At 59.4% G+C, this 23,610-nt stretch overlaps 2 protein-coding genes across 11 annotated transcripts; one reads left to right on the top strand and one right to left on the bottom strand.

Annotated features, from left to right (window-relative positions):
- Positions 1 to 113: 113 nt before the first annotated feature.
- MTERF4 (mitochondrial transcription termination factor 4) lies at positions 114 to 1,291 on the top strand. Its single transcript, XM_041486957.1, has 3 exons — positions 114 to 459; positions 536 to 720; positions 800 to 1,291. The coding sequence occupies exons 1-3, from the start codon at positions 120 to 122 to the stop codon at positions 1,154 to 1,156; spliced, it is 882 nt and encodes a 293-aa protein (XP_041342891.1). The 5' UTR covers positions 114 to 119; the 3' UTR covers positions 1,157 to 1,291.
- A 56-nt stretch (positions 1,292 to 1,347) lies between these two features.
- Positions 1,348 to 23,287, bottom strand: SNED1 (sushi, nidogen and EGF like domains 1). Of its 10 annotated transcripts, XM_041486956.1 has the most exons (33): positions 22,890 to 23,287; positions 19,825 to 20,112; positions 19,203 to 19,343; positions 18,345 to 18,507; positions 17,285 to 17,410; positions 17,060 to 17,173; positions 16,203 to 16,316; positions 15,854 to 15,967; positions 15,615 to 15,731; positions 15,215 to 15,340; positions 14,841 to 14,945; positions 14,288 to 14,401; positions 14,036 to 14,152; positions 13,471 to 13,587; positions 13,275 to 13,391; positions 12,997 to 13,110; positions 12,743 to 12,916; positions 12,472 to 12,585; positions 11,741 to 11,854; positions 11,198 to 11,311; positions 11,003 to 11,116; positions 10,120 to 10,416; positions 7,962 to 8,145; positions 7,762 to 7,874; positions 7,017 to 7,295; positions 6,504 to 6,648; positions 6,118 to 6,200; positions 5,252 to 5,338; positions 4,940 to 5,056; positions 4,382 to 4,469; positions 3,724 to 3,807; positions 3,461 to 3,499; positions 1,348 to 3,087 (listed from the first exon to the last, which is right to left on the bottom strand). In XM_041486956.1, the coding sequence occupies exons 1-32, from the start codon at positions 23,091 to 23,093 to the stop codon at positions 3,463 to 3,465; spliced, it is 4,335 nt and encodes a 1,444-aa protein (XP_041342890.1). In that variant the 5' UTR covers positions 23,094 to 23,287; the 3' UTR covers positions 1,348 to 3,087; positions 3,461 to 3,462. The 10 variants fall into 10 exon arrangements, 9 of the variants coding, with proteins under 9 accessions (XP_041342890.1, XP_041342881.1, XP_041342882.1 ...); XM_041486947.1 differs by lacking the exon at positions 12,997 to 13,110 and having other exon boundaries at positions 14,288 to 14,425; XM_041486948.1 differs by lacking the exon at positions 12,997 to 13,110 and having other exon boundaries at positions 11,198 to 11,308; positions 14,288 to 14,425.
- Positions 23,288 to 23,610: the final 323 nt, after the last annotated feature.

The following is a 23,610-nucleotide window of genomic DNA, read 5'->3' as shown; positions in this document are numbered from 1 at the left end:
CCGTGCCGGGCCCGGCTCCCACCCCGCCCCTTCCCTTCCCCCGCTGCCCCGGCGCGACGCAGGCGGGGTCGCGGCCGCTCCGGGGCGGAGCGGGGCAGGCGCGGCCCCTCCCCGCGGCCATGGCGGGGCTGCTGCTGCTGCTGCGCGGTGCCGGGAGGGCGCTGCGGCCGGGCCGGGCGCTGCCCGCCGCCCCCGGGCCGTGCGCTCGCCGCGGCTGCGGGGAGCTGGCGGCGCTGCGGGCCATGGGCTTCAGCCAGGAGCAGGCCCGGCGGCTCCTGGCGCTGCAGCCCCGGCTCGGCCCCGAGCACCGGGAGGCGGCGGCGGCGCAGCTGCTGCTGCTCGGGCTGAGCGCCGAGGCCGCCCTGGCGCTGCTGGAGCGGAGCCCGGCGCTGCTGCGGCTGCCCGCGGAGCGGCTCCGGGAGCGCGCCGAGGAGCTGCGGCGCCTGGGGCTGGACGGAGGTAGGGCAGCGAGCGGGGCTGCGGGGGGGACGGCGGGGCTCTGCCGCCGGGCCGCCCGCTGACCTCCTGCCCGCAGGCCGGCTGCAGCGGGCCGTGAGCCGCTGTCCCCAGCTCTTCCACGTGCCCCGCAAGAGGCTGGAGGCGGCGGTGCGGCTGCTGCGGGAGCGCTGCCTTTTCACGGCGGAGCAGCTGCGGGAAGTGCTGGGGACCTGCCCCGCCGTGCTGCTGGAGGAGCCGCGCACCCTCCACCACCAGTTCCAGGTGAGGAGCGGGACTCGCGTTCCTGGCGGAACCGGCTGCGCGAATAGGGCTGTGCCTGACACCCCCCGTTCCGCCGCAGTACGCCTACTTCAGAATGGGGGTCCAGCAGAAGGAGATGGTGAAGGCTCGGCTCTTCCAAATGCCCTTTGCCGAGCTCCGGAATCGGCACATCTTCCTGGAGCGCCGGGGGCTCTACGAGACCCCACACAAAGGACAGACCCAAATTACTAACCCAAAACTGAAGGACATCCTTCAGCTCCCGGAGGAAGAGTTCCTGGCCAGCCTGGCCTACTCTACCCCAGAGGAGTTTGAGGTTTTCAAGAAGCTGCTGGCTCGAGAGGAGGAGGAGAAGGAGGAAGAGGAGGATGTGGATGCACTGTACACAGAGGATGATGATGATTTGGACAGTGATGAAAGTAAAACAGCCCGGGAGTGAGGAGGTGAGGCTCCGAGGTGCCAGCCCTCCCCTGCTGTGCACTCACACTGGGTGCTTTGGGCTCCCACCCCACACCAGCACAAGCTGGGGTGGGTGCAGGGCCCCATGGTACCAGTAAATCCCATCTGTCAAATACAACACCACTCATTCCTCCTCCTTGACCAACTTCTTCAAAAAACAAAACAAAACAGTTTCCATAAAGTGTTTTTATTAAAAAAAAAAAAAAATCAAACAAAAACCCCTAATTTATTTCCAAGACTAGGTTAAAACCTTCTGGCTGCATTACATACTGAGCCAGCTGTGGGACAGGAGGCTGTGGGCTGCTCTGCTGGCTGGCAGTGGGACCAAGCTGCCTGGTGATGTGGGGACAGGTCCTGGGATACAGAACTGTCCCATGGCAGGGCCACCTCCAGCTCCACAGCCCATGTCAGTGCTGATCTTGGGGCTGGCAGAGCAGTGGTGCAATTACTTTCAGACCACAGCTCCAAATGCTCCTGTCTGGGTTTCCCCTTGCCCTGCTCTTCCTGCTAGGGAGGACTGGCTTCTTCTCCTGCCCTGGGAAGGCAGGGCTGCTGTGCTTGCCAGGCAGCTGGAGCAGGACCAGGCAGCCTTGGAGGAAAACAAGGCATGTCTGTCCTGTGGGAGCAAAGCTAGAGGTGGTGCAGGAGGGGAGCAGCACACTGGCCAGCTGGTCGTGGCTCCACATTGTCCCTGCTCCCAGGAGGAAGAGGGTGATGGCAGGAGCGCTGAAACTCCTGGGCCTGTCCTGCTCTGAGAGCAGCTTCCAAGCTGCTGCTTGAGACATGTGGCTGAGCAACAGAGCTCTGCTTGGCAGGAGGGGAGGCCCTCCCCACCAGGATAATCCCACTCTGCTGGAGCCATGACGCTCTATACCATAACTGCGATATATCTCTGGTATGTGTTAATTTATAATATACACCGTGTACGTTAATACACAAATCTATGTTTAACTAGTGTTGTCATACAAACTCACAAAAACTAGGAACGTTTCTAAGCTACACTTTTTCTTTCCTTGCCTGCCCTGCTGCAGTGCTGGGTGCTGGTCCTCTCCTCCACATAACCCTGCAGCACTGGTGCCACAGGGAAGTGCAGTGCAGGGATGGTGGGTGGGGATGGCTTCCTCACCAAGCCTCTGCTGTGCCCTGCACTGGTGTGGAGGCAGTTGCAAGTGTGGTGGCACTGGCATGCCTCAGCTGACAGATTTCACCCTACAGATCACATTTTAAATTCTTTTTAGGTGCTCTATTGGTTTCTGAGCTGGAAATTTGGTTAAAACCAGGGCTTGTTTACAAAGCAAAGAAAAAAGGCAGGCAGTAGAAGCTGCCTCAGTTTCCCCTGCTAGAGCAGAGGAAACGGGAATGCTCCTCTACTGCCCATGCTCACCTCACCACTCAGAGCTGCTCACCATTTCTAACTCATCTACAGAGGCTGCTCCTCAGAGCATGTCTTTGGGGGCCAGATTTCAGGTGATGGCTAAAGCTTTTTGGTCTGCATTAAACTGTTTTATTGGAGGGTTATAGGTAATTTATAACCTTGGATTACGAAAACAGATTGGTGCAGATGCTGTTGGCAAGGAGCTGGGCTGATCCCTGAGTGAAGCGGGGAGCCCGTCGCTTGTGCAGAGTGGCTGGGGGTGCTGAGCAGGGCTGGCCCCCTCCAGGGGCACTGGTGCTCAGCTGCTCAGGGGCAGAGGGGGCCAGCAAAGGCAGTGCTGGGCCAGCAGGGGGAAAGGGAGCACTACTCAGTGTGCTGATCCAGCTGCGTGTCCCTAATGGGCTGCAGGAGAGGGAGAGGTTGACACCAGGCAGGAAGGCTCCCCTGCTGTGTTCAACCCAGTGAGCAGATCTGATCTTCCTGGTGTTCAAAAAGCCCTTAGATGTGGAAAGACGAAGCTTCTACTGCTTTAAACCCTGTGGAGGAGCAGGAGTAAAATGAGCTGGTGTGCAGTCTGCCAGATGCCCTGCAGCTGGCCTCTTCCCACCCTGTGCACCAGTCTTGTGCTGAGAGAAGGGGACCTGCTGCCTCCAGGACTCCAGCCTTTGCCTGGCCTTTTCTATGCAGGAATCTCTTGCTCATATGGAGTTGCCAAATCAGGGGGAAGCAGAGCATTGCCTCCTGCTTCTCCACCCCAGCCACAACGAGGAGCCCTCAGCTATAAGCCCTCACACCCCCTCGACATGGTGCCATGAGCCAGGGTTGTGCCCTGGCCTGCACCATCTCCCTGACTCCCTGCACAAGAACTGGCCCTGCCTGCAGCTGAGGAGGGCTGGAGCAGGTACTTACTTCTATGGCTTCTTCAGTGTGTGACTGTTGCTTGGCTTTCTGCAAGAGAAGGGAGCACAGCACTGTCAGCCCCAGGCCCTTGGCCATTGCTCACAGGCAAGCACACAGCACTGGCATCCAAGCCTTGGTCATGTCTGTACCCCTTAGCAGTCCACCCCCAGCCTGGGTGTCCCCATCCATGCTGGGGCACACCAGCCAGACACATCCTCCTGTCCAGGATCACAGGAAGGCTGGCACATCCAGTGTGCTGCTGTGGGCTGTACCTGCTGCTTGTCCCCTTGGAACTGGTGCTCTCACAGCTCTCCTTGTAGCAGATATCCTGCTGTACCTTGTAGACTCTCCTGGACCTGCACACAGAGTGGAGATGTGAGTGTAGGGAACAGAAGGAAGAGATGTGCTTTGATGAGAGTGAAGGGGAAGTCTGGGTATTTTCCCTATTTCCTTCCAGGCTGCAGTAGCCAACAATGGGGCTCAGCCTGCTGTGCTGCAGCACTGATCCCAGCCAGGCCTTCGTGCCTCCATCACAGGGAGGCCAGGGGCAGAGCAGAAGCCCCCCATTCCCTGGCACTGCATCAGGGCTCCCCCAGCCCTCTGCTCACAGATGGAGAGGCAGCCAGGAGCTGGATGGGATCTGCTGCTCTCTGGGGGTCACACACACCAAATCCAACCTTGCTGCCACGTAGGTGAGTAACTCCAGCATGGGGCTGTCACTTCAGCAACACCCTGCCCTGATGCACAGCTGGGGGTGGCCACAGGGGCATGCCAGGCTGCTCAGCCTGCACTGGGGAGGGGGCAACTGCCAGCTGGGGTTGGAGACGGCCTTGTGCTCACTCTCCCTTCCCCAAAGCCGAGCTGCAGGGAGACATCCCCAGCTCAGAGCACAAGGGGAAGGGGGGAGCATAACCTGCAGGCAGTACTCACAGATAGTGGCAGGTGCCTCCTTCCCACACTGGGAATGACCTGGTTTCCGAGTACAGCCGTGTGCACGAGTGTGGCACCTTCTTGCAGGCTGCTTGGGGAATAGGAGAGGGGAGCTATCACTGAGCCCATCCCTGGCTCTGCATGCCTGTGCCTTGTGGCAAGGGTCTGGTGAGGCCCCCCTGGCTTCTTGGCCATGGCTGGAGGGCTGGCCTCAACACAGCTGACCCACCAGTAGAAGCAGAGCCCCCAGCCTCACACTGCCTACCTAACTCTCTGGGTAAGGCAGGGCCTGGCTTGCCAGGCAGAGGCAGAGAGCTCAGCCAGGAGCAGAGACCAGACCTGCACTCACATCTCCTCAAACTAAGAGCAGAGCCCAGCCCCTCTCTCAGCTGCCAACATGACACAGATCTCTAGCAAAGTCTGGGCACTGTGGGAGCCCCTGGACACTGGCAGGGTGTGCTGGGTGACCTACATCCTAGGGGACATCCTGTGACAGGGACAGCCACCAGCCTGGCACTGCAGGAGGGAGCTTGGCCCTCGGGCACAGGGGGCACTCACCCAGCTGGCAGACCCGGCCCTTGAAGCCCGGGCGGCAGGCACAGTGGTAGGACTCTTCATCTCGGGTACAGGTGCCTCCATTCCTGCAGGGATTCTTGGAGCAGTTCTGCCCCTCTCCTGCAAAACACGCTCGACTGTCAGAGCCTGGGGCCACAGCTCAGCCCTGCCAAGCCCCTGGCATTGCCAGGGTGCTCCCAGGCAGAGCAGGGAGGTGCCTGCCACGCCTCCAAGGAGGGCAGGCTGGTGCTGAGCAGGTTGCCTGCGGGGCCAGGGCTGGGTTCCTGCTGCTGTGGGTCTCCCCCTGGGACTTACTCTTGCTCTTTGCCTCACGCAGCTGTAGTGCCAGACTGTCCCAGCTGGACACCTCTGTGTTCTCCAGCTTCACTGGAGCCTCTGGCTCTGGACAATGAGAGGATTAAATGTCACCTTCCAGGCCAGAGCCAGACCCAAAGGCAGCCCCTCCAAGGGGATCCAGCCTGCCTGCAGCTTTGGGGCACTGGTCAGGCCTGAGGCAGTGCTCTAACCCTTCCCAGCTGGCATCCCTAGAATTGGGGTGACACTCTCACTCCTCCTGGTAGGGACTGGGACACAGAGTCCTGGGGAGGCAGGGGCAGGACCAGGATATGCAGTGAGGCCAAGGGCTGCCCTCAGGTGTGCCCAGCCCCTTCCCCACCCCATGGTGTGGGGTTCACAGGTGCTCTAGGGTATCTTGGGTTGGCACTTGGGTTGGTCCCCAGTCTTCTGGGGATGGAAAATGGGGGCTAGGTCTGAACTAGTGAGGGGTTTCTCACCCACGCACCCTCCTCGGGTGAGAGGCTGCTCTTGACAGTGGGGTCTGAGGCTGCTGGGCAGGCAGGAGCGGCACTGGAGGGCTATGGAGCCACTGCTCAGGCCCCTGCTGCTGCTGGCAGGGAGGAAGGGCAGCCACAGTCAGCACTGCCTCCCATCAGCAAGGGTTCTTCTCTGCGCTCCCCTAGCCAGTCCCTCTCTCCTCGGGCAGGGGTCTAACAAGCAGAGCAGATGTTTGCCTGCCCAGGACCAGATGAGAGGGCTCCACCCTCCTCTATAGCTCCCCCAGCCCTACAGCAGCCTGCCTGGCTGCCACCTCAACTTGCAAGGAGGTGCAGGAGATGGTACTGGCTGACAGGAGCAGGACACAAAGGCACAAGAGCACTTACGTGTCTTCACAGTGATGGATTTTCCCAGCGCCGTGCCAAACCTGGCACTGATCCTCCCTCTGCCATCCACCAGCTCTGTGAACCTGGGACAGGAGAGCCATAAGGGTACAGGGCACTGCAGGTCCTCCAGGCTCTATGTGCTGGAGCTCACGGCAGCTGTGTAAAGCATTCACTGGTGGCATCAGGCTCTGTGCAAGTCCCACAGGGGAACTCTCTCAGGGTAAGGGGCCTGGCCGAGAACCCCAGTGGGTGGGCAAGAGGCTGCACCCCAGCAGGAGCATGGCTTGACCCTGCACACACCTGGGCATGGAAACTGGGAAAAAGGACTGGCTCAGCCTAGTGCTTGGCCCGAGTGGAAGAGCCAGGAGCGCTGAGGCAGTGCTTACCTGGGGGCTGGCGAGGGCTCCTCAGCCGTGTCATGATCTGCCAGCAGGCGGAGCTCCGGCAGGAAGGCTGGGGGCAGCCGGTTCCGCAGAACCCGGGGGTGCCCGGCTTGGCTCCACCGTCTCTCTGGAACTCCATCCCTCTGCACTGCAGATCAAAGGATGAGGCTTAATGGAGGCAGTGTGAGCCAGCAACCGACCTCCCAGACAGTCCCATCATCCCATCCCATCACCCCAGGCTGCCATGTGGCACACACACACTCTCCACACACCGGGGGTGCACATGCCCATCACCAAGCTGGAGCTCTGTGTCTGCCCTTCACTAACCCTACAACCCCCACCTCCCATTCCAGTGGAGCTGTGTCCTGTCCCCACAGCCTGCTGCAGACACCCAGTGCTGGGGCAGCAAGGGCTGGTCACTGTTGGCATACTGGTTTCCACCCCCTACCCCGGTTCCCTGTCATCCCATTGCCTCCCTTGTGCTGCAGCAGTCCAGCAGAGCCCGGGAGCACTTACAGGTGCTGACGTAGAGGTGGATGGGCTCGCTGTGCACCTGCCCTTGCTCCGTGTTCTGCACAGCTGTCAGGGACAGGTGGTAGCGCTGCCCAGGCAGCAGGTCCCGCACCGTGTAGGACACGAGCTTCCCGTTGGGCACGTAGCGGCTCTTGACGCTCTGAGCCGTGGTGACATTGATGATGTACCCCTCCATGGTGCCAGCGGGCGGCTGCTCCCACGCCATGGACACAGAGGTGGCGGTGACATGGGAGGCGGTGAGGTTTTGTGGGGGGAGAGGCCCTGCAGCAGGCAGGGGATGGGGAGGAGAGTGGTCAGAGCTGGTGTCCCTGAATGGCCCTACTTGCTCACATCACCTTACACACAAGTGTGCCAGGGCCCCAGCTTGCCTGGCACTGCCCGGACCAGCCCCAAGCCTGCTCCAGCCATGGGATGCACAGTGGGGGGATGCTCAACACTAGGTCCTTGCCAAGACAGAGCCTCAGTGCACCCTGGCACCCAGGTCAGCCCTTGCCTTCTGACTGCCAGACAGCAGGGGATGAATCCATGCATGGGGCTGGGCTTGTGCTGCTTCCAGAGACTGAACAACATTTGGCAGGGGAGGACATGCCAGTGACTTTCCTGGCCTCCCCAGCCCTGCCTACACACCTCCTCTTGCTGTGCTGGCCAGACAGTCTGGCAGCTCCCACACCTCTCCCTCCCCACAGCTTTCCTGCCAAGCTGGGATGGCAAAGGCAACCTCACTCACTTGTCCACACATGAAAAGGGGCTGTGGCCAGGCTCTCTGAGGGGTGGTCTTCCACTCCCAGGCCGCTCAGTGTTGTGACATGGATGATATACCTCTCTCCTGGCTGCAGGTCCCTGTGCAGGAAAAAAATTAGGGTGGGAAGGGGTAAGAAGGGCAACGTCAGGGAGCCAGAGCCCTGGCACCAGCAGCAGCCCACTCACAGGAAGGTGTACTTGGCCACGCTGCTGTTCAGCTCCACAGTGCGGCCTGCCAGGTCCCCCATCTGGCGGATGGAGACCCTCACCCTACTGACAGTGGAGTGCTGGAGGCGGTGCAGAGCCCATTGCACCGTGATGGCACTGGCAGTGACATTCGTGATCTCAAAGCCTTCCACCGGACGCGGTCCTGGCCGGAGCAAGCAGAGAGGACTGCGGTCATCGTGGGTCACCCCATCCCTTCCCCATGCGCCCCCAAGGGGGGTCCTGCTGGCACCTCTGGATCACCTTCCCCAGTGGAACAGCTCAGTGCCACCTCTCTCACTGCACTCCTGCTCTCCTCACAGTCTCCGGGCAGGCGGGAGGCACATCTATCTGCCCACCCACAGGGCCTTGTGCTACTCAAAGCAGCCCCGAGGCTGTCCCCTCTGCCCCAAAGGGGCTGCAGTGCCCAGACCCGGCCCTAACCATAGCATCATCAAGGTTGGAAGAGACCAAAGAGATCATCCAATCCAACCATCCTCCCAGTCACTGTAACCCCCTATAACCCCTAAACCAAACACCAGATCCAGATGCCTCCTGAACACCTCCAGGGATGGTGACTCTACCACCTCCCTGGACATCATATCCCAATGTTTGACCACCCAAAGAGGGAAACGTTTTTTACTATTATCTAATGTGAATCCCGTCTTGGCTTTAAGCCATTTGTTCTTGTTCTCTCTCTGCAGGCATGACAGAATAAACCAGCCTTCACCACACAACAACCTCCTGTCAGGGAGTTTTGGAGAGTTATGAGGTCCCCCTGAGCCTCCTCTTCTCAAGGCTAAACAAACCCAGCTCTCTCAGCTGTTTCTCCTATGTTTTCTAGACCTTTGACAAGCCTTGTTGCCCTCCTCTGGACATGCTCCAGTGCCTCAATGTCCTTTTTAAAGTGAGGGGCCCAGAACTAAATGCACTGCAGCCTCAACAATGCCAAGTGTAGAGGGATGATCACTTCCCTTGTACTGCTGGCCACACTGCTCTTGATACAGGTCAAGATGCCATTGGCCTTCTTAGCCATTTGGGCCCACTGTTGGCTCATGCTCAGGTAGCTGTCAACCAACACCCCCAAGTCCTTTTCTGTTGAGGAGCTCTTCACCCCTTCCCCAGCCTGGAGCTGCCAGGGGTTGCTGTGACCCAAGAGTGCAGGACTCAACACTTGGCCTTATTGAACATCATGCTGTTGTCCCCGGCCTTTTTATTGAGTGTGCCAAGGTCTCTCTGCAGAGCCTTCCTACCCTCAAGCAGATCAACACTCCCAGCCAACTTGGAGTTGGCTACAAATTTACTGAGGGTACACAAAATCCCTAGGTCCAAACCATCAGCAAATACATTAAACAGGACCAGCCCCAAACTGAGCCCTGGGGAACCCCACTAGTGACTGCTAAGTCCATGGCACACTTCTGACCCCAACATCCAGCTGTGGCTTGAGGCCATCCTGACCCCAACATCCAGCTGTGGCTTGAGGCCCCATGAGATGCTGTGCCCAGCATCATGCTGCCATCTCCTCCCCTGGGCTTCACTTGGTCTCAGTCTGCTATGGGAGATGGGGCTTTACCACCACCATTCTCCTCTCCTCAGAGGCCATCTGCTCTCCTAATTCCCTCCATCCTGTTTGCATTTGATTTCCACATCTGCCTGCACTCAGAAGTGGGACCAAAGCTGCTCTGCCTGTCCATGCCTCAGAGGCATCACTGTGCCCCTTCCTCCACACCAAGCTCAGCAGCATGGCAAGGTGACTGGTTCACAGGGTTGCAGAAGCCCCACTGCCTGCCTTGCACAGGGAACTCCTCATACTCTCCTGGGCACAGTGACAAGGAGCAGAACAGCCTGACCCCAATGAACAGGGCTCAGGAGCAATCCCTGCTGTGAGCTCCCTTACAGCCCCAGGACAGGGTGAGCCACAGAGTGTCAGGCCTTTTACTCACAGCAAAGAAAACAGCGATTCTCTGTGTCAAGCACTTTCCAGAGGCCCCCAGTTGGATTTTAGGATCTGCACCAGCAAACCTGCCAGGTCTGATACCATGCTGGAGCTGGTGGCAGGCTGGAGGTGGCAGCACAAACCCTGGCACCTGCGGGGGCCACGCACGCTCACGACCGTGATCCCCCTGGGGACGCTACTCACTAGTGCGCGTGGTGAGCATGACGGGCCTGCTGATATCATTCTTGTTGTTCACGTTGCGTTTGACTGAAAAGACAGAAATATTGTAGGCTCTGCCGGAGGTTAGTGCCCGCAATTGGTGGGCAGAACGACTTCGGTCCACAAAATCTGTCCTGCGGTAAGAGCCGTCGAGGGATACGTACGTCACGGCGTAGCCGTCAATGAGTTGCCTGGCAGCTGCGTCCTCAGGTGGGTGCCAAGAAATCAACACACCAGTGTCCTCCACCCTTTCCACCTTTAATGAGGTTGGTGGCAGCAATTCTTCAGAGTGTGTGCAAAAGCAAAGGGGAGAGGTAATGCCATGAATCTTTAGAGAACAGACCCTGACAGCAAGCGGCAGAACAGCGGTGATAAGAGGACAAGGTCCTCGCTCGTCTCACTTGGCACACCTGGCAGGGGCTCTCTGGGTGTAAGCCACCCCTGGCTCAGTGGGCACAGGAGGAGCCAGGGCGCCAGGAGCATTCCCTGGTATCACTGGTGGCCAAGCACTTGCCACTGTGGGATGGGGCGAGGGGTTTGGGGGAGGCCAGTGCCAAGAGGCTTCCCTCAGACGCCTCTGCCTCCCCTCGTGAGGGCATCCGAGGGATTGCCGTTGCTGCAGGGGAAACCTGTCCCCCATGTCCTGGTGCCAACCTCGGCACCTGCGGCAGCGACTCAGCATGCCAGCACCCACCCATGGCACTGGTGGGGCATGGGCTGCCCCCCAACAAGGCAAGCCCCCAGCCCTGCCCGCCTCAAGGAGTGCTGCTGGTCCCGGATGGTGTTGAGCCCCTCGTGGGCGGCGGGCACTGCCAGGCTGGTGTCAAGCCCCACATCATGTCCTGCTGCTGCTGCTGAGGGCCTTTACCTTTTTCGCAGTTCTTGCCTGTGTAGCTGACTTTGCAGGTGCAGCTGTGGGTGCCATTGCTGGGCAGGCAGTAGCCTCTGCTCCCACAGGGGCTGGAGAAGCACGGATCACTGGCTGTGGGAGAGGTGCCAGGTTTGGCAGTGTCAGCAGTGCCGCTGACCCTGGGGCCACCCTGCGCTGCCCTGCTTGCCTCACCTGTCTCACAGTGATAGCCAAAGAAACCCTCTGGGCACACACAGAGGTAGGAGCCCCCGTAGCTCTCACACTCCCCTCCATTTTGGCAAGGGTCTGACTCGCAGGCATCCACTTCTGGAGGGGGAAGAAGGCCAACAGTGAGCGTGCCAGCAGCCAGCTCCCAGCCTCCATGAATGAGCAACAGTGACAGACCCCTGAGGGGGCAGCAGGGCAGATACATAGCCCAGGGGTTGGCACAGCTGGGCTGGACACTGAAACCTGCACTGTGCACCATGGCACCCACATCCCTGGGAAGGGGCGGACACCTTGGAAAGGGAGTCTATCACTGGTGGGCACTTCATTCCTTGTTCCCTCCCCATCAGAGCAGTTTCAGCTCTGCCCCCAAAACTACAGGCAAGGAGGTGCAACAATGAGCAACCAGGTGATGGCTTGGGGTCAAGGTGTCCAAGACAGCGACCAGCCACCTGGCATGGTGCCAGCCCTGGCAGTGTCCTGGTGCCCACAGTCCAGTCTCCCACTGACCCAGGAAGAGAGAGCTCCTACCTGTCTCACACTGGGTCCCCAGGAAGCCCTCAGGACAGTAGCAAGCAAAGGACCCGGGGAGGTCTTGGCAGGTCCCACTGTTCTTGCAGGGCTCCGACTGGCACTCGTCAACATCTGGGGTCCAGTGGGAAGAAAGGCACCAGCTCAGCACAGGGACAGCTGGTGGCTAGGGACAGGGGCTTGGAGAGGCAGCACTATTCTCACAGGGCATGGGCCCTTCCCATGTCATTTGCTTCCCAAAGCCCAGCAGCCAGGGACATCCCTGCTCCTGGATGCCCACTGCCTCAGGCCTGCCCCTGAAGAACACAGCCTGGGGACATTCCTTCAGGGACACCTGGGGACAACTGGCAGTGTGGGGCTGTGCCAAGAGATCCATCCCATAGGGTGCTTGTGTCATGTCCCCTCATCTAACTTCCAACAGCCCACCTTCTCCTACCACTGTCCTCTACCAGATCCCAGGGAACTGGGCTGGAGCCACCTGCCAGAGTCCCACCACCTCCCACGCTGCCCATTGTCCTCAAACAGGATCAGCGTCTCCCTGGTGGAAAATCCTACAGTTGGCTGGGAGTCCTGGGAAAGAAGCCCTTGCCTCAGGCTGATCCAAGCACACACAGCTCCTGGTAACCTAGCTCCTTGCAATGGAGTTCGCAATCCACTGGGGCTTTCCCAAGGGCAGGAGGGTGAGGAAAGGATTGTGACAGTCCTGGAGCATGCCTGGCATGGTCTCTTACCCAGCTCGCAGTGGTAGCCGGTGTAACCTGGCTCACACAAGCACAGGAAGGCAGAGACACGGTCCTTGCACTGGCCACCATTCAGGCAGGGCTGCGACTGGCACTCGTCAATCTCTAAAGAAATTTGAGCAAGGGAGAGACATGAGCACAGGACAGGGCTCCCAGGGGGGAAGGCAGCAGACAACTGGAGTACATATCCTGGTTCACCAAACCATGGTGGTGACCACTGGGATGGTGTCCCAGGGCTTGCCCACTCCCCAGCACTCCTCACCATCACACTCGGGAGGGTCGCTCCAGACACCTGGCACACGGCAGACACGGGGATGGTTGTGCTGGCTGAGGATGTAGCCCAGCTCACACTGGTATTCAGCCACTGAGCCCACTTTGGTGGAGTTGAAAGAAGCCTGGGCATGCTTCACCTCACTGGGGATGCCACAGTCAACCTCTGTGGAGAGACAGGGGATGAATGGGGCCAACAGAGGCACCCCAACTTCCAAGCCAGCAGGGGAAGTGCAAGGCCCTTACCAATCTGGCAGTGCTTCCCTACATAGCCCAGGGAGCAGGTGCAAGCATAGCCCCCGCCAAGGTCCTCACAGGTAGCCCCATTCTCACAGGGGCTAAGAAAGCAAGGGGAGGGCACTGGAAGAAGAGCAGAGCAAGGAATGAAACCAGAGCCGGCCTCCTTCCCCTTCCAGCAGGGCACAAGGAAGAGTTGCAAGGAAGGGGGCTCAAAGCAAGCAGCGAGCTCCTGACAGTCAGCCCCACCATCCCCCCAGGCAGTGGCACACCCTCCTCAAACCTACCAATCTCGCAGTGCCGGCCCGTGTAGCCTGGGGGACAGTCACACTTGTACTTGCCGATGTAGTGGAAACAGGTGCCTCCATTCTGGCAGGGCCCCGACGCACAGGGGTCCGGCTTACCTGGGGGCACAAGGTGGGCGTGAGCCCGGTGGGGCAGCTGCCACCTCTCCTCCTCCCTGCGGGGGCCGGGGGGCTGTACCGATCTCGCAGTGCTTGCCGGTGAAGCGGTAGGGGCAGGTGCAGTGGTACTCGCCATCCGCCTCCCTGCAGGTGCCCCCGTTGCGGCAGGGCCCCGTGCTGCAGAGCCGAGGCTTGGCTGCAGAGAGAGCGCCCAGAGCGGGGTCACCCAGAGCTGCTGCCTCCCACCAGCACCCCACCAGCCCTTGCAGCGGGAAGCCTGACTGCATCCTGCGTCCAGCAACACCACAAAACTACACCCCTGCAGATGTGTGCTGGAGCCTTGGGGGCCAACAGGTGCCTGATGCTGGGAGACAGCTGGCTGCTCCCAAGGACAGAAGTTGTGGCACGTAAATAAAAAATATCAACACTGATGGTGTTGTACAGGAAACAACTGGATCTGCTGCTGCAACTGTTGGGTGACATGAAGGGAGTCATTCAATCCCTCCCTCTACCCTGCAGGATGGGACAGGAAAACCTGCACCAACTTCCAGCTCTGCAAGTAACTGTTCATCTCCCAAGAAGGTCTAAGCCCTTCTCCCAACCTGTGCCAGGTGCTGGGGCCACAGGGAGCACTGTGGAGGTACCTTTCTCGCAGTGCATGCCAAGGAAGCCTTGAGGACACTCGCAGACGTAGGAGTCATCGTCAACCTTGCAGGACCCCCCATTCAAGCAGGGCTCTGAGTCGCAGGGGGACGGCATCGCTGCAGAGCCAAACACAGGGCATCACCAAGGACATTTGGCCAGGGGTACAAGGGCAGCTTCCCTTGAGGCGAGGTGAGGGTACCCCCTGCTCCCCCCCACCCCAGGGCTGTTCCTGCATCCCCGTGGAGTCTTACTGTGGTTGGCACCGTAGTTGGTGTGGCAGACACAGAGGTAGCTCCCGCCATACTCCATGCAGTACCCGCCATCCGGGCACTGCGTGTTCATGTTGCACGGTGTTGTGGTGACTTCTGTAAACACATGGCCAGTGCCAGCTTCTTTCAGTCAGTGGCAGGAGGACACCCACATGGAAACAGGAGTCTCCTAACTTTGCAGGGTCCAATGAGACAGGATGGATCTTCTGGCACAGACAGTGCAAATGGCAATGTCCAGCCTGGATGCTCAGTGAGCTTCAGCAAGGGAGTGCACAAAGGCCACAACTTCCTCCCCACCCATGGGAGCTGAGCAGAGGCAGAGGCTGGGAGAGGCACAGCTCCAAGGGAAGGAGCTGATGGAGGTGGAAGCATTGTCATATCACCAGGTGACAATATTTCCAGGCTCAAATTCAGTGTGTGCCCCTGGCACTGTGCTAGGCTCAGGCATGGACAGTGTCTTCTTGCTGACCCACAAGCTGCCTGACTCAAGCATCCCAGAGGGAATGAACACAGCAGGCAAGAAGCTTTCACCTACCAAATTCACAGAGGAGACCAAAAAACCCAGGAAGGCACTGGCAGACGGTGACGTTCCCCTCCAGACAACTGCCCCCATTACGACACTCACAGCCCTCAGGGAGCTCTGCAAGAGAGGAAACAGGAGCTTCCCAGGATCTCTCCTGCTTGTGGGCTGGGACAGAAAAGCAGCCTTGCCAGATGCCACTCACTCAGGAGAGCAGCAGCCCTGAGACCCTCAGACACACAGGCACAGCCTCCTCCAGGAGGACAGACACTCTGCTCAATCCCAGAGCCCTGAACAGGCTCTCTGGGGCTGCTGCTGCTCCCTCTCATGAGCACGAAGGCTCCCCTTGACATGCTGCACCCCACTGGCAAGTCCCCTTGGTTACTCACGGTCTCGACAGTCCTGTCCGGTGTAGCCCTCCTGGCACTCACAGACATAGCCCCGCTCAGTCTCCAGACAGCTGCCTGCGTTCTGGCACGGGTGGGAGAGGCAGGCGCCGGGCATGCGGGGCCCACCTGTGGGGAATGGGGAGCCTGAGCTGGACAGGTCCAGTCTGGGGCCGGAATATCCTCTGTCCTGGGGATCCTGCTGGAGGTTCCAGCACGGTCAAGCAGCCCCGCAGGAAAGTGCTTCCTCCTGGCAGAACCATGGCCGCTCTGCACATGCCAACCACCAGCTTCAGCAGTGCCTATGACTGACACAGCCCCTTTGCAGCCATTTGCCCCTTCCTGCCCAGTGCCCCTGACTGCAGTTCCCATGCCAGGCTGGTCCAGGCACAACCTCACTCACCGTACTGGCAGTTGTTGCCGTAATAACCCGGTGAGCAGGTGCAGATATAGCGGCCAGGGCGGATGTAATTGCACGTCTGCCGGTTCTGGCAACTCCGGTCCTCGCAGGAAGATGAGTCTGGTAAGGGGAAAGCAAGGAAGTGAGCAGGAGGAGAGCATGGGCTTGGGAGAGGGGCCATGATGGCCAGCAGAACATGGGGGACACAGTCCCTGCCGCGGGTCATCCTGGGGCACAGGCACCTGTCTCGCAGCGCTGTCCCACAAAGGGCTCCAGGCACACACAGGTGTAGTTATCGACCAGGTCAATGCAGTGCCCGCCGTTCAGGCATGGGCTGGACTCACATTCGTTCACCTCTGCAAGGGGAGGCCAGGAAAGGTCATCAGGTCATGTGTGGGCACAGCCAGCTCACCTGGTGCCTCCCTCCCAGCCTGGATAATGCTCAGGAGGGTGAAGGCGATGGACAATAAAAAATAGGGGCCAAACATTCCCCTCCCAAAACTACATCCAGGAATGAAGCTGACTGGGAAGGAAGCTTGCCAAGGTATGAAATGTCACCATCTCCATCCCATACCTGTTTCTGTCACCCACCTGTTTGGCAGTCTTCCCCTGTATACCCCAACTGGCACAAGCATGTTGCTGTCCTGTTCACCACCTGGCAACTCCCACCATTCTGGCACACCCTGTTCTCACATGGTGATTCTGCTGCAGGAGAACATCAAAAAAAGAGGGGGCAGGGGTGTCAGCCTAGGTGCAGGACTAGCAAATGGCACCCTCTACACGTGGTGATACCAGGCCTAGGCAGAGCATGGTATCTTGCATGCACCTTCTGTCAGGAGACAGTGGCCATGTCATGACTGTCCCCAAAACCCGTCCTTAGGCAGCTCAGTTCTTTCATCCCACCACACCTCCTGGAAGTCAGTGTGCTCTGCTGGGCTTTTCTCCCTCCCTTACTTCCTCCCCCACAAGTCAACTCCCTTCTCGCCTTTTCCACTGGCGCGGCAGCTTGCTGGGAGCCAAATGCTTTGGCGGCACTTCCACTGGCAGGCGGAGGCCAGCAGCGGGGAAAACCTGTAACCACAGCCCCTGCCAGGGACTGGGAGGGTCTCCCCTGGCTTTGAAGAGCTTGGGACCAGAGCATCACCTGCAAAAGCAGGGCCTGCAAGACTTGTTTGAACACTGGCTGCCAGGTTTTCTGGCTAAGGGAGTGGTGGTGGAAGAGTTCTGGCAGCAGTGCTGAGCAAAGCCCTCAGAAGAGTCAGCAGAAGGAAAGGCTCATGGCCAGAGAAAAGCTTCTTCTGCCTGAAGCAAACTGAAATCCAAGCTGGCTGTCACAAACTGCTAGAGCCCAGCAGCTACTGCAGGAGCCCTGGTCTGAAGAGCCCTCCCAAGAGCAGAAGTGCCCCCCAAGCCTGGGGTCTCTGCTTTTCAAGTGCTGCACTGCTCACCAGTCTCGCAGCTGTTGCCTCTGAAGCCTGGCGGGCACCTGCAGGTGAACCTGCCGGCACCGTTGAGGCAGGTGGCTCCGTTCTGACATGGGTGGGAGAGGCACTCATCCACATCTGAAACAGAGCCCCAGGTGGGGACAGGACCTCAGGGTGGGGACAGACAGACTGCCAGCACACAGCAGTGACACCGAGAGCGAGACCTGCTCCCTGCAGCAAAGCGCTCACCAACATGGCACCTCTTCCCAGTAAAACCGGCCAGGCAGGAGCAGGTGTAGGAGGGGTTCCCCGTGATGCAGTCCTCGATACATTTCCCCCCATTCAGGCAGGGCCGCAGTGTCAGGCAGACAGAGGCTGTGAGAACAGGCAGTGACCCCTGTCAGCCCCCACCCTGGCAGGGCTCACCTGCCACCTTCCAGCCACACCAGTGCCAGGGTCTCTCCCTGCACCCGCCCGGCTCCCTGGGGTGCTTGGGGAGCCCATGGGGCTGCCTGCCTGATGGCAGGGCAGGGGCTGCTCCTTGCGGACTCCCCTGGGGCAGAGGGTAGTTTTACTCCTCCTGTGCAAGGGGGAGAGGCTGCACAGGTCTGCAGCCTGGCTGGGGGGAGGTCTGCTCCACTGGCTGAGGGGACATGAACATGTCCTCACTTTTCATCCAGGGCAGAGGGAAAGGGGACGGGAGAGCCCATGTACAGAAAATCCACCGATAACGCAAGACACACAGACCACGAGTGGGAAAACACGGCCAGGGAGAAGTGGGGATGAGGAACCGGAGACCAACAGCTCTGTGAGGGACATGCCAGGACCCCCAGAGTGGGGAGCATGGACCAGGCCCTGGCAACCTAACCCCACAGGGCAGGCTGGCATTCAGCAGCCCTCCATTCAGCTCAGCCCAATGTACGAGGACTGATGGACATATGCACCCCAAGGGTGCTGGCCCCTCATGCCCTGCCTGGCAGTGGGCTGGCAGGGGCCCAACTGTGCACATCACCTCCTCCCCAGCCTCCCTCATCACTCCCCACAGGCTTCTTTAAACTAAGAACTCTTCCTCCCCTTCCCATTCACTCTCCCAGCCGTTCCCAGCCCCAGGGCAACCACAGGTGCCATTCCCAACCACAGCTGGTGCTGAAGACAGTCCCCACATAGCTGCCTCCCCTCCCTCCCCAAAGCCCTTCCAGACATCTCTTCCACCCCGCGGAGGTGGGGGTTGAGGCAGGGAAAGATGGGGGCTGGAGAACAGTGTGGGGTTGGGTTGGGAGTTAAGTAAACCTAACTGCTGTCCTCTTACTTGTATTGCTGCAGCCCCCCACTTGCACCTGGGCATCATCGATTCTGAACACCCAGCGCCCGGGGATACCCACATTTGTCGTCATCTCCACGTCAGCGATGTCATCGGTGCGGGATCCGGGGATGTTGAAGTAGCGCTTTCCATCACCAGCGTTAAAACCTGCCTGGAAGGACAAAGGCACAGAGTAAAGAGACATCACTAATGCATGGGAAAAAGGCTAGAGCACCAGGACTCATCTCTCTTGTCACACAGCACCACTGGTGGCACCACTCAGACCAGCTTTCCCTTTCCACACGCCACAGGCCAGTGCTCAGTCCTGTTCACACAACAGGACAACAGGGTGAAGTGGATGCTTGGCCTGCTCAGTCCCTTCCTGGGAATTCAAATCCCATTTGCTTCCTCTCCACCTGCAGCATCCTGCCTGCTGCAGGCTGGCAAGCAGGGAGCCAAGCACGGATCAACTGTCGGTAAATTCACACATCCAAGTGGGTACTGGGGTTTTTGCGGGTGTGGGTGTTGGCTTTTTTCCCCTTTAACACAACACACACAGGGATGAAATAAAACTACAAGCAAAAGCTGTGCTAGCCATGGCAGCTGCTCTTAAAGGCTGAGGTTAGGAAGGAAAAGGGACTATGAAGTGGCAGCCAAGGCAAAGATCTGTGGTTTCGGGATAACAAAGCCCCCTGTATGGTCTCAGCCTTGGGAGCCAGAGCACACACAGATATTTAAGAACTCTGAAGAAGAAAAAAAAAACAAGCAGGGGGAGATTTTCCACCTCCAAGAAACCCAAACAGGAGCCACGAGCTCAGAAGGCAGATGTGCTACCCAGGCACCCCAGGGGCTACATTTGCCACTTACCTGTGCTGCGATGCCACCGAGCCCAGCAAAGTCCCCCCCACTGCTGGCGTGCATACCCGTGGTCCAGGTGATGGACTCATAGTTAAAGATGGTGAAGGAAAGCTTGCCATCCGTGATGAGGACAATCTGGAAAGTGTTTACCTGCAGCAGGGAGGGGAGGAAAGCAGTGAGGGACGATGAACCAGTCCTAAAATAAAGTGACAGAAACTACATTCAGAAAAGGGATCTTTCCTTCAACCCCAGTCCTCCTCTATGAGCAAGGGCATGAGAGTTTAATTATTTTTAATCCTAACTTGTTGTGATCCTGAGCTAGAATAGCTCACTTCTCATCCCAGAGGAATGGGAAAAATGGGGGAAAATATGGATATTGAGCATCTGGAAGGCAAAAGGTGCCTCACTTTTGCCCAAGAAGGCTGATGATGTAAAGCCTCCACAAGGCACAAAGAGGAGGATTTGGTATTGCTCGCCCACTATTGCTCTGTCACAGCAAGGTATGGTGACGGAGCCATCATGGCCAAGATCACGGCCAGCTGAGCTCTGCTGACAGCTCTGGGCCAAGAGGAAGGTCTGGCACCACACTGAAAGCACACAGGTGGGTGGCTGCTCTGCCTCAGCTACTCACTGGTGAAAATGAGTTGCCCCCGAAGAAGGTGACTCGGTACCAGGTTGCAATGAAGACCCACTGTGCAGAAAACCCTGGGAACTCAGGGAAATACTGGGCAATGTCCCTGCTCGCTCTGTCCAGGATGGGCTGCTCGGTGCTCTCTCGGTAATATATTTCACCTGCCCGCCGATTATCCACATCTGCCCAGAAAGCAGCAACCACACGCCGGTCCTTGGAGATGGGGAAGGCCACTGGTGTGAACTGGGAGACCTCCTTCAGGAATGAGATGATCCCATTATTGTTTACCTGCAGAGAGGAAGGGAAAGAAACGGGTGGCCACAGGTGACTCCTGCTGCCAGCAGGAATCCATGTTTTAGAGGTGCTTTCCATTTCATCTTTCTCTCCCCCTCCCCTTTCCACAAACATTGGAGCGCTTCCCCTTCCTGTCCTTAGAAGCAGAGACGTGCCTCAGCACCCACAACACCCCCAGCCCCCCGCCCCAGCCGCCTGCTCACTGGAGCGCGGCTGCGGGCCACTGCCCGAACAAACCCAGCCCTGTTCTCCGGGCCAGGGGAAGGGGAACAGCTGCAAAAACTGCAGGAGCCCTGCGCATAAAACAAACAGTGCCCGGTGCGTGGGGCCAGCTCACGGCACTGCTCTTGGCAGGGGAGAGGGCCTCAGCTCGCTCCCCAGCCTCACGGCTCACAGGCAGCCCATGGGGCTGGACCCTGCTGGCAGGGGGGCTGTGGGCACTGGCCCGTGTGGGCACTGGCCCAGCGCGGGAGGAGCCTTGCTCCATGCACCCACCGGCATGCACAGCACCCCGGGTGAGCCAACGCGCTCTTGATCCCCAGGTGAGCAAGCGCCGCCACCCCATGCAAAGCTGCTCTCGTTAAAGTGGGGGATGCCAGACCCCCAGGCTGAGATACTTCAAGCTGTTCCTCCGCACTAATTGGGGGAGTTAGGGTTCTGGGATGCCTGGCCCATGGATGCATGGCAGAGGCAGCCTGAGCACAGGGAAGGAAACTGGAACTAGTGGATGTTGCTGCCTGGAGTGCTACCTCCCAACTTGGGGATGCAGTGGGAATGAGGAAGGTGAAGAAATTCCCTGCCTGAACAGGGATCTAAGGGAAATGCTCTCACCCTGAGCTCCCAAATTCCCTGGAGGAGACCCTGCCAGCACTCTGCCACAGTGCCACGACTGGCAGTCCAGTTAGCTCCAAGCCACTCTGCTCCCCAGCCCACAAGCAACCGTGGGACAGGCAGGAACACACAGACTCCAGCCAAGTTCTCCAGGCAGGATGGAAAAGGGGGCCTGGTACAGGCAAGAGGCTCTCAACTGGAGAGAGCAGCTCTGGCACGCGGGCAGGCAGTGGTGTCACACTCGTGTGCAAAAAAGGAGCTGGGAGCCAGCATCCCCAGGAGCCATGTGGAAGCCGGAGTGCCTTCACCCCAGCTGCCAGCACACCGAGGCACGGGGGACTGAGCTGTGATGGCCTCGTGCAGTCCCTGGGGGAGGTCCCCAGTCCCTGAGGAGGGTTCATAGCCCCTCCATTTGAACACAGGGCAGTCCTTACTGTGACTAAGGGAAAGAGGATTCTGTTTTCCCAAAGCCTCCGTAACCCCACTGTGTCCGCAGAGGAACATTCTTCCCTTGATTAAAGCAAGATGGGAGAGAACCAGAGCCAAGAAGGGCTTTTTTTGTTGTTGCTGTTTTTTGTGAAGGAGGAGGGGGGTGGTTGGAGGCAGCCCTTGAGAACAGAGGTTTCCAGGTGAACTCAGCCCTGTGCCAGTCCCCCAGGACAGCAGGTCTCTGAGGAGGAGGGCCCCTGCCACAGGGACTTCTGTGCTGGGGGCAGGCAAGCTGGCCCTGCAGAGCCATGGGGTTTAGCTCAGGGAAAGGGGGATGCACTGTCCTCTGATCCCTGCAGCCCCTCCAAGACCTAGAGCTACACTCTGCATTCTCTATGGGACAACCATCATGTCACCTGCCTTCTCCCAGCCCCTTCTATCCTTCCACAGTGGTTCAAGCCCCAAGCCAGGATCCCTCCAACCCGATAGCAGGGCTGGGTACCCTGATTAAGGGAAAAACACGACCAGGTAGGACCAAAGACCCCCTGTGCTGAGCCAAGGCAGTGGAATGGTACATGAGCCCAGCTCTGGGATGGCATCAAGGCAATGCTCAGCCTTCTCCTCTGCCACCTCGGTCTGGGCCATCATTAAGCCCAGAGCAAACTGGGGAGATGGGATCAGGATACTGAAGGATTCACTGTGCCAGGTGGAAACAGCCATGGGGAGCCCAAATCTCACTTCTGGATGCAAGACAGCACCACTCAAAAGACTCCACGGACAGCCAGGCACTTGGGCTTGCCCCTCTGGCCACAGCCACAGGGGACATGATGGGCCAGGCATGATTCGAGCTCTTTGGCCACAGTCCCATCCCAGTGGCTTAGGGGCTGCAAGGGTGTGTGTCACCAGTAGTCCCAGCAGCCCAGTGTGTGCAGGGAAAGGCAAGGGAATCAGATGTGCCGAGTGGGCAGCCCAAAGTGCAGCTGTCTTTATTCTAATCACACCCAGAGCCCCACCAACACCCCTTTGCAGCAGCAAGGGCCACCAGCCAGGGGCCACCACGCTAGGGCTGCAACACACCGACTCTGGGCTCTTGCCCACCAGATGTGTCCAGCTCCCTGCTGTCGGGATCCCCCAGCATGTCACCAAGCCAGTCCCACACCGGGGCTCGCAGGTAATGCAGGCTCCAGCAGGGCTAAGCCCAGGCTCCCCACCGAGGCTGAGGGCTTTGCCCAGCACTCCCAAGGCACTGGGGCCAGGATCCTCGCTGCGGACCCCCACACTGAGCCCAGGGCCCAGCCATCATCCTCGGCACACCGCTACTCCTCTGATGTTTCCAGGGAACTGGGGACCACCTGATGGCCCCCAAGGAAACTCGGATTCATCCAAGCAGGACAGGAAAGGGGAAATAAGAGAAAGGGAAGAGCAAGAATGAAACAGAAAAGAGACAATTAGAGAGAGGGGAAAAAGAGGGACTAGGAGGAAATAAGCAGAAATAAGTGGAAATTACTCACATAGAGGCCGGTGTGCCCCGCACCAAAGAACGGGAAGGGGATGGAGAGGGGCCGCAGCTCGGAGCCACCGTCGTCCTGCTTCCGAGTGGCGGCGTCGCCCTGGGCCGGCCCGAAGGGGTAGAAGTCCCCGAGCGGCACCTCCGCAGCGGCCCACAGCCACTCGCCCAGTGCCACCAGCACGGCCCAGCCTGCCAGGACCTGCATGGCCGCCGGCACTGCCGCTCGCCTCTCACGGGGGCACCAGCCACGGAAGCATGGCGGGGGCGGGGCAGGGCGGGGCGGGGCGGGGCAGGACGCCGGCGGAGGGGCACGGGGAGGGCGGTGGCTGCTGCTGCTGCTGCTGCCGCCGCCGCTGCTGCCCGGAGCCGGGCGCTGGGAGCGGTCCCGCAGCGCGGAGCAGAGGCCCCTCAGCTCTGAAGCGCTCCGAGCGCCCTCACCCTGCCGGCCACGCCCCCGCGCCTCATTTGCATAGTCGGGGTGTGGCCGGCCAATGGGCGCGCGGCGCGCGGGGGGCGGCGCCCCGAACCCGCGTGGGCGCCGCGCCCCTCCGCGCCCCTCCGCTGTCCCCAGCCTGCCCTGCCCCCTCAAAACACAGGGCTGCATGGCGAACAGAAAAAGAGTGAAGGAGAAAAAAACCTGGGTCGTTTCCCTCTTTTTCCTGTTTTTTTGGCTTTTTTTTTTTCCTCCTCCTTCTCCCTCCCTTCCCCCCCCCCCACCCCCG

This window comes from Pyrgilauda ruficollis, unplaced genomic scaffold (genome assembly GCF_017590135.1).
Source record: "Pyrgilauda ruficollis isolate IOZ18807 unplaced genomic scaffold, ASM1759013v1 scaffold79, whole genome shotgun sequence".
In the NCBI taxonomy this organism is placed as follows: Eukaryota; Metazoa; Chordata; class Aves; order Passeriformes; family Passeridae; genus Pyrgilauda; species Pyrgilauda ruficollis.
The sequence above is the reverse complement of the archived record's forward strand: the minus strand, read 5'-3'. Positions and strand labels throughout refer to the sequence as shown.

Coding starts and splice junctions, on each gene's coding strand:
- SNED1 (XM_041486956.1), bottom strand. CDS start 23,093: ATGCAGGTCCTGGCAGGCTGGGCCGTGCTGGTGGCACTGGGCGAGTGG. Junction 12,917..12,996: donor AGGGAAGCACTGCCAGATTG/GTAAGGGCCTTG, acceptor GTCTCTCCACAG/AGGTTGACTGTGGCATCCCC. Junction 10,417..11,002: donor AGGCAAGAACTGCGAAAAAG/GTAAAGGCCCTC, acceptor CACACTCTGAAG/AATTGCTGCCACCAACCTCA.
- MTERF4 (XM_041486957.1), top strand. CDS start 120: ATGGCGGGGCTGCTGCTGCTGCTGCGCGGTGCCGGGAGGGCGCTGCGG. Junction 460..535: donor GCGCCTGGGGCTGGACGGAG/GTAGGGCAGCGA, acceptor TCCTGCCCGCAG/GCCGGCTGCAGCGGGCCGTG. Junction 721..799: donor CCCTCCACCACCAGTTCCAG/GTGAGGAGCGGG, acceptor GTTCCGCCGCAG/TACGCCTACTTCAGAATGGG.